The 9,459-nt window shown below is 37.4% G+C and overlaps 1 protein-coding gene across 1 annotated transcript; it reads left to right on the top strand.

Moving 5' to 3' along the window:
- The first annotated feature begins 407 nt into the window (after positions 1-407).
- On the top strand, positions 408-5,231 carry LOC137731295 (uncharacterized). The gene has a single exon (XM_088687811.1). It carries the CDS (start codon positions 3,498-3,500, stop codon positions 4,878-4,880), a length of 1,383 nt encoding a protein of 460 aa, XP_088543937.1. The 5' UTR covers positions 408-3,497; the 3' UTR covers positions 4,881-5,231.
- The last annotated feature ends 4,228 nt before the right edge of the window (positions 5,232-9,459 follow it).

The raw sequence follows: 9,459 nt of genomic DNA on the forward strand, positions 1-9,459 counted from the left end.
GCATAATGAGATTTTGAAGTGCTAATAACAATTCAGTTTCTTGATACCAGTAATAATTAAGCTTCCACATAATTTCTCGGAAACCTTGTATTAGTACATAGCTTCCATATAATTTTTTACTAGCCCTTGAAAATTCTTAGTTCTATTTGATATTGTATGTGACTTGTGATCCTCAAATTATTATTCATTTTTAATAAAGATACTGTGAACGCTCAAAATTTGCAGGTTAACAAACTAGAATACTAAATCTTTGATGGGCTTGAGATGTGAACTGTAATGAAATGGACATAAAGATTTAAGTGGTTCACTTCTCAAAACTGGGCTACATCCACAGTGTTGCACAAATTCTATTAATTGCAAAACTAAAATCATGCTCGGCTAATACATTAATTCTCCCACCCTTTTTTTTTTTTTTTTTTTTTTGTCTAACCCTCATGTTAGAGGGTTTCACCCCTTTATATAGGCCCTTGGTGAATCCCTGAGCCTTGGGTCACCATTCAATATGCCGCCTCTATACGTAGACTAGCTTACTGACCTTTCACTTGCCAACCAAACATTCACAATGAAGTGATGGGTGTCCAATGAAGATAGCACGCATTCCCAGTGAAAACTTCACAGTCGGCCTCGGTTATTGAACCCAGTCTCTCCGAGTGTGTTCGGCTCACTTTATGTCCTTATCCTAGGTCCCTATTGCTAACTTTGGGTCGCCAAGTGGCTTGATTGACGTCTGAGTAGATCTTTTTTAGAGACTTGTGCCATAAAGTTGTCAATCTGCCCACGTGCTTTTGGTAGTCAACAAGCCATTCATATACCCTGGTTAGTCGGTGTTTGCCAGGCAATTTACTTTCAACGTTCAGACGTATTCTTTTCTAAGCCCCTTGGACTTTGGCCTTTTGTATCTCCTAAGCTTTGACTTTGCTTTGGGCTCTTCGTGGCTTCTTTCCAGGCCATCACCTTTATGTGCGCCTAAAAATGCCCAACATTAACAAATACAATAACTAGAAGAGATAACTTTAAATTATTGATATTCTCTCGATTGTTTTTTTATGATAGTTGTCACATCCCAGTCCGCATAGTAAGATATTATCTGCTTTGGGCCACGCCCTCACGGATTTGTTCTTGGGTTTCCACCCAAAACACGTCTCACTATAGGAAGGTGGGCATGTACATATAAAGCACATCATTTCCTCTCCCTAGGCCAATGTGGGATTTACAATCTACCCCTCTTAGGGGCCCGACGTCCTCGTCGGCACACTTCCGGCCTGAGAGTGGCTTTGATACCAATTGTCACATCCCAGTCTGCATAGTAAGATATTGTCCGCTTTGGGCTACGCCCTCATGGATTTGTTCTTGGGTTTCCACCCAAAACGAGTCTCACTATAAAGAGGTGGGTATGTACGTATAAGGCAAATCACCTCCTTTCTCCCAGGCGATGTGGGATCTTAGAAAAGTACTCATGATAGAAATAAAAAGAAGATAATGGTTTGGGGTTTAGTTAGTTAACTTGAAAAAGAAATGCAAAACAATGTAAGATGAAAAGATTGCTTTAAGCTACATGCACGCTCCTAACACAAATTTTAGGGATAACAAGACCACGAAGGTGTTTTCTAAAAGAACAAGGGTTGCAAAAACTTGTTATTCAACTTTGATTTTCAGTGAAAAAATAGACAGAAATAAAAAGCTGTTCTTTTATTTACGTGATGTGAAGAAGATTAATACGAGTAGTAACAAGTGATTTTTTTGTTTATTGAAAATGGAAAGAAAATTATGGTTTAATATGTTACACCACAAAGTTTGGAGGTCATTTGAAAAATTAGTCATGATGTTTCAATTTTTGTATTACACCATGTGGTTTCTAAATTGCATCAATTTAACCTCTTTGTAAATTTAATCGTCTAATTAGACGTTAAGTGCTTATGTGACATAGATTGGGCTCACCTTTTAAGCACACGTTAATATATATATTTTTTGAGTACATCGATATTTTTACACTAAGGGGAGTAGAAGTTTGGCAAAACTACACAATGGGTAGCCTAATTTGGTATCGAATTCGCCATCTACAAGATTCAAACCTAAGACCTCTCATTTCCAAGTGAAGAGGAATACCATCAGTCCACAGTACTGAATGGCAAGCACACGTTAATATTAATGTCTAAACAGAATTGAAAGAGTAAAGTGCTAAACATTCAAATTGACGATCAACGAGTACTTAAAATATGGGTCATGTATATACTACTTCAGCACTAACTGTCTAATTAGACAATGAAATTGATGAAAATGTTAAATTAGTGCAATTAAAAAACTAAGTGGTGTAAAACACATAAATTGAAGGCTCATGATTCATTTGACAAATAATCTCCAAACATTATGGTGTAAAATGCAATTAATCCTATTGTTTTAACATTGAAAGAACATTGTATATAGATTTGGTTGTTAAAACATTGTATATAGATGTTAAATCGAGTCAGATAATGATAGGGACATTTGGTAAGCCAGTCAAGGCAAGAGTTGCCTTCCATGGTGGTAATTAAAAGAAGCTGGCTCTAAATATGGTACAATACCTGTAGCCTATTAGCCTATAGCCTCTCTGTGTTTACTGTTACATTCATCAGAATTGTCCTCTTCTCCATCGATCTCTCTCTTTTTCTCTCTTTCTAGGGCACCTATACATAGCCCTCTAAAAATTCGCATGAGTTATGAATAAGTTTTTCAAGAATATCAAAATCATGAGAACAACTTACATAAAACGTATTTAACAACTCCTGTGCCATGGGATTAAAAGTTAATTTCTTTTTATATCTTTCTCATCGAATACCATACAATTATATAGACACAAACACAGAGCATTCTGAAAAAGGATGGCTAGGTTAGGTCGCTTTCTTGCTCCCACCCCTGCACTCACCCACGTGATGTGTCACCGTTCACGTACATGTTCAAATTAAGACTCAAGAGATATCATCAGTTGCACTACTAGCTAGATGTCTACCTTATATGTATGTGTCTGTGTGTATATGTAGCTTTACCTAGCTATCCTCTGTCCCTCGTCTTCTTTCCGTATTTCGTTTCCACTCACTCACTTTCTTTCTTTCTCAACCCAGTGCTTCTACTGTTGAGGAGGTCACCATCTGTTGGTTGAATATGTAGTAATTAATGGTGAAGCAAATACCAGTTTCCAGGTCTTGTTTTAGCTCTAAACCAACAACAAAACACCACCATCGCTCTCATCAGGTTGTGCACCTTGTGTTTTTCTCTATGGCTTTTCATATCTAGCTGCGTCATTTCCTTTTAGGCTCTCTTGATGTACATGTAGAAGAACAGTAACCCTCCAGGGCTTCCGCACAGTAGTCGATTGATTTCTTGCCCTTTCTCTTTACTACTACTGTTTGTCTTGTTTTTCCGGCGGTCAAAGCAGCACCGAATTAAATGAGACTTGTCATGCATCATCACAATCTTTAGGGTTTTGTGGAGCTAAAGAGTTGTCATATCCAATTATATCCATGTTTCCTTCTAGCAGCACTACTAGTAATTTCCAGCTACCTTTTCTATGTGATGACAACCAGACAAATGCTATTATTGATGATTTTCATCAAAACCCTAATTCAATATTATCACATGGTGGCCATCATCAATACTATTCACAGTACTACTACTCTGAAGATCAGCAGCAGCAGGCACCTGATTTTCTTGAGCATGATGGAATGCTCTTGAGCTACTTGCTATCTCAACAGCAGCTCTTGCTTGGCAACTCCGGTACTACTACTAATGTAGCGACTGATAACAACCACACTCGAGCTCACGAGAGCACTGAAATTAGCATCGCGGCTTCAAATTCAAACAAAGCAATGGAGGTTATCAATCGTGACGATGATGATGGTCGCAATGAGCTCACCGTTAACACGGCTGCAGCTTCAAAGATTAAGAAAAATAATGTGAAGACTAATGGAGGAGGAGGAGGAGAGAAAAAGGCAAAGGTTGCTCGAAAGAGAGCGAGTGGGAAAAAAGACAGACACAGCAAGATCTGCACAGCTCAAGGCCCGAGAGACCGGCGAATGAGGCTGTCCGTCCAAATTGCCCGTAAGTTCTTTGATCTTCAAGACACGTTGGGATTTGACAAAGCCAGCAAAACAATTGAGTGGCTTTTCACAAAGTCCAAGAGCGCCATCAAGGACCTCAAGCAGCACCTCCTCGTCTCACCCAAGGAAGATTACAGCAGCACAAATGGTGGTGCAACTGCAAAGGTGAATTCATCTGAGAATACTACCGGTGAAGTCACATCGAGAATTATGGAGCCTAGTAGTAGTGCTGCAAACGGTGACATTTCCGTTGGGTTCGGTAGAGAGAAAAGGAACAGGAAGCTGTGCGTAGTTGCGAGGGAATCAAGGGTCGAGGCAAGAGCAAGGGCAAGGGAGAGAACAAGGGAGAAGATGATGAGGATCAGAGGGTTTGATCAAGATCATCAGCATTTAACAAAGCAAAGTCCTAACCATCATGAACATCAAAACCCTAATGAATTGTTTGAAACAGCTGGAATGATGAACTCCGCGATGATGAGCACTAATTGTTGCAACGATGGTCAGAAAATTGTGGGCAGAACAAGTAGTAGTTGTGGTGGTGTCCAAAGATCGTTTTTGAATTTTGATTTTTGGCGACATGTTTCAGAGGCAAGTGGAGCAAATTCCGAGGATTGTGGTTTTCCAGGGAATTGGGGAGCAATCAACTACACCAAGAATATTATTACAGGTAACGTGCTGCAAGTAGAGCAAAACCCTACCTCATACCCAAAACAACAGAACCCTAGATCAATTTTTGGGACCGGTACCCAAGAGCAAAACCCTAATTCAATTTTTCTCACCACCTTTATCAAGGCTCAAGACCCATAACTCCACTACCTATTCAATTTCGAGATCAATTCAATTACTCTGCAGCCCCAGTTTAATGGAACGAATCTTCTTGCACCTCCTCCTGTTCCTCCTGCTATATATAGCTAATCAAGCTCAGTATCCGAATTCACTGGTAATTTGTATTGAAGTAGTGTATTAGTATCTTTGAAAGTGCGAGAAAAATGATGTCAGGAGTTCCTTTAAACTTTATTCAAATGCATTGTTGGCAAATGTAATGTGGAGATGTCGTGATTTTCTTGAAATTATAAAAAAATCAGTGCAATCCAGTGTCAGGTACTATAATAATTTGGTTGGAGATTTTATATTATGCCTAGCATCGTTGTGATTTTATATTCTGACCATCACCTTGATTTTCCGTAATATAAATTCTCCTGAATTATTATGCTAGCATATATAGTACATATTCATTGATCATTTACATACAAGTATCCAATCACTGGAAAATAGTGTTGCAACAATTCAGTTTTTCCTAAAATTGCAAAGAAAGACAAACAAGAGTAAACTGTACTATATGCATGCCACATTTCAAATATTATTTTGCATTGGATATGTATTTCTCTATGTATGGCAAACCTGCAGCAAATAACAATCATTAGGATGATAATAGGCATTTATTCCTTTCCCAGCTCATTGATCTCCTATGCAATATATAACCTACCCACCCACGGATACTGCAACGAAAACCATAAGCTTCTCGGAGAGAATTTATAAATCACAGGTTGATGAGTGCTCTCCGCTTGGATGGACGCCACGCCATGATGATGGTTTTTCTTGCATACACGGAAGTCATGAAAACAGCTTGATTAGATATTCATTTGTTCTAGTAGCTAGGTTTCAGTAATATAGTTTATCGCCCTATTTTATCAAGTTTAAGGTCTAAACGTTATTATGTTTTGCCAGCCTAACTTTGGTTGCAAATGTTTAATTACAGTGCTGCAAATTCAAAGGAATCCAGTATAATGTTCTGTCTATGCTAACTTATTCTTGTTTGCTGGGTAGCCTATCTAGATTGAAAAGCATTATATATGTACATATTTTATTAAGTACTATGAATTAAATGTGCCTAGCTACCCATATATTTCTTTTGTTTGTGTTTTTAAGCTTTCACAAAGTATAAATTTTGTTTCAGCATTTTCATAACCTAGCTATTCTAGGAATATTTAGACTGCTATACAAATTGTGGTATGCTATATCTCCTACAAATTAATTTTTTAGTGGATACTGGTTGAGGTGAAAGAAACTATCTCACCATCAATCAGTGAAGAAGTCTGCATATTACTATTTTCGGCCCTTGATGAAGAGCACAGTAAAATTTTTTAGTATCATTTCTTCTTGGAACCTTTATATTTTTACGCTGGAACTTATTTGCGCAGTTGAGTTTAGATCGTTCATTTTTCAACAAACGATCACTATATTGACATGATTTCTGTGTGCTTTTGTATCTCTGGAAGAGTCCTAAGATAATTGTTCTTTCCACACAGAGCATTGAAGCTAAATTCTCTTGAGATGATCCACTATTCTGTGGAATTTCATGTATGCTTGTGTTTTCCACTTTGGGAGTCATTTTCTCTTTTTCTGGTGAGCTTGAATTTTACAATATTCTTAACTTTCAGTACATCATGTACCCCAAAGAAATGAATGTAAAGGGAGGGGTTAGCATATACTATCTTATTTTTTTCTCTCTCACCTCCTTTTTCTAGCTGATCTTCATTTTGGATCTTGATCTTTCTTGTGATAATTTAGCTTTCAGATTCCTGACCTAGCCATTAATTAAACTTGCCTCTCCACCAAAGCTAAGCTTATTGAGAACCTCTAAGATCGTATATGTTACTTTTCATCTTTCTTTGTTACATGAAAAGTGAATTTCACACCATTTTTCTCCTCCCACACACCTTTCTTTATTTCTGATCTTCAGATTGAAGAAACTAAAGGAGAATTAAAATGTGTACAGAAATCACTTCCCTTATTATATACATTCATCCTAACAATTAATTTGTATTCTTGTGACAATATTGAGTGTTTATGGGTGGGTGGTTAGTTCTGCTGCTTAGACTCCCCCTAGCTATATACTACCTGCTATATATATACGGTCTGGATCAGGAGATAAGAATTTTACCCTCTAAGCCAACATGTTAATTGGCTCCAGTTTTGACTGCTTTTTCGTTCAATTCATTCAAACCCAGCTGCCTTGACTAATACTACTTTCATCCAGAACTACTACTGCATCTGCATGCATATTAGCCTTCACTAGTCCAGCAATTGGGATTTGAAGCAAATTCCCATTCTTAATTTATCACATGCATATCTATTGCTAAATCTATTTTTCAAACAAGACAAAAGAAACGTACGATTGAATGCATAACAATACAAACAGTATATCGGGTTGTAATAAAGGTAATGACGAAAATATACACTCAATAATTAAATTTTAGGGGGGCGCAGCATATAGAATGAGCTAAAGCATTAACATCCAAGAAAGACAGTCTGCAGGATGATTAGGGTTCTAGTACACTGACCTAGCTACAAAACTTGCAATGATCTCTTTGCCTGATCCAAACCAGGCAGTTCCTCCATCTCCAACTAATCAAGCAAACGCCATGAGCATAAAACAAAAAATGGGCACAGTGAAAGAGACTGTATGTACTTGTAATTATCTAGCTGCACTTCTGCACAAAGTGTGTGTGTGTGTGTGAGAGAGAGTGAGAGAGAGAGAGAGAGAGAGAAGAACCCTAAAAGATGGCTTTGTGGTAATAGAGAGCTGCCACTCCTGTCTCTCTTTTTCTGCATATATAGGGTTTATTTTATTGTATCTTGGATTAGATTTGGTTTCACCGAAAACTCATCAGTTTGCGTGATTTTATGGCAGTGTTTGGTGGACTTAGGCCCGTGTAGGCTCTACGTTCGTAGTTGTTTTAGATTAAACAGTTGTCCATCAATGGCCAGACTCAGAGGAGAGGACTCCGAAACTTCTATTGTATGTCGGTGTATAAAATAGTTAGTTGAATTTAACGGTTGGATATTCACTGAAAAATGCAAGAGGATTTAAGTTAACATACTATACATTGATAGACTTGGGATAAACAAGAAAATATTGTAAACACGAAAATCCTGTGATAAATAAGACAAGAATACGTGTACAATGTAAATGTTTGTATTAATGAATTTGTAGGGTTACAATCTCTTTACAACTTGATCCTTTGATTCGATCTCTGAAATTTGTAGATGTATAGTGTTGTTGATCCAAGGATAGCGGTGACTTAATCTTGGATGAACGAATGCTGCAAGGTTTTGGCTCTTAGCAATGGAGGAACCAGCACATGTAGGGGTACTTGGTGGTTCTTCACAGGATTTGACAAAGAACACAAAGAATTTTCCGAGTCTTCTTGAGTGTTTGAGTGATTAAGGGGTTTGAGTGCTTGAGAATTGCAGAGTTTCAAAGCTTCAGCGTCTGAGTGTGAATGATTTTTTGTATCATTTTCTTTGTCTTGGAGCCTTTTATTTATAGACTTTCACAACCTTGACTACAGATGGATTCGGCCTTGATTGTGGGCTTGATTAATTGATAAAAGAACCAAGACTTGATTTGACTCCATCAATTAACATTTGATTTAATTAAATTAAAATTAAATAATTTATTTCCGTCAAATGTTGACGCGTGTCTTTCTTGATGACTCATTTGATTTTGTTGAGTCACACACTATTTGTACAATTTGTGCGACACATGGCACATGCCACATATGTCTTGACATGTCGAAACTTTAATGAGTTGGAAGAATATTTATTTCATCGAAATTTCGATGTTTACAAAGATATTCTCAAAAGATAGGAGTAGAAAAATGGCGTGCCCATGAAAAAGAGGAGTGAGTCTTGGGAATCCAAACAAGATCTTGGCATTACCAACTACACACAGTGACAGTTAGATACACATTTAATCATACCGTATTATTGGTTTCTTCTTTCTTTCTGCATATATATACAACTTACTCTGCCACACAGTTGTACTACACCAAACCATGCTTGTGTTTCTCTTTTACTACAAATTACAGAAGCAGAAAATGCTTTTAATTTCTTGTGCACATTTCTTAATGTAAGCAAATTAAAGTTACCTTAGCTCACGATGATTAAAGTCATTTGCCTTTTTACAAACGATTCCTGTACAGGAACTGCAGCTTATGTCAACTGAACAATGAACAACAATGCATGCATGAACACCTCGATCGATGATCGGTCGCTTAACTTTCAAAGGGTCTTCTAGGTTAAGCTCTCACATAATTAGTGAGACTTTTCGAGCCCGGTTATCAAAATATATGCTAAGTTTAGCAAACAGATTTTCAATACTACATTTACACCGAATATTCTGTCCTAGTTTAAGCTAAGGCAACATTCCGTTTGTAAGTGATTACAGGAGGGTTCGGAATCAAATTTCCAAAAAGAAACACATAAGAGGCGCCTCTCGTATGAAAATTATCAACCAAATTCCTCAAAAGAAAAGGTATGCTTGGTTTAATTAGTTATTTTACCCGAGATATAAAGGCCATCTTTAACAAATCACTGTCAG

Source organism: Pyrus communis, chromosome 16 (assembly GCF_041283825.1).
Source record: "Pyrus communis isolate YQ-2024b chromosome 16, ASM4128382v1, whole genome shotgun sequence".
NCBI lineage: Eukaryota > Viridiplantae > Streptophyta > Magnoliopsida > Rosales > Rosaceae > Pyrus > Pyrus communis.

Excerpts from the sequence above, each read along its gene's own strand:
- LOC137731295 (XM_088687811.1), top strand. The coding sequence starts at position 3,498 with ATGTTTCCTTCTAGCAGCACTACTAGTAATTTCCAGCTACCTTTTCTA.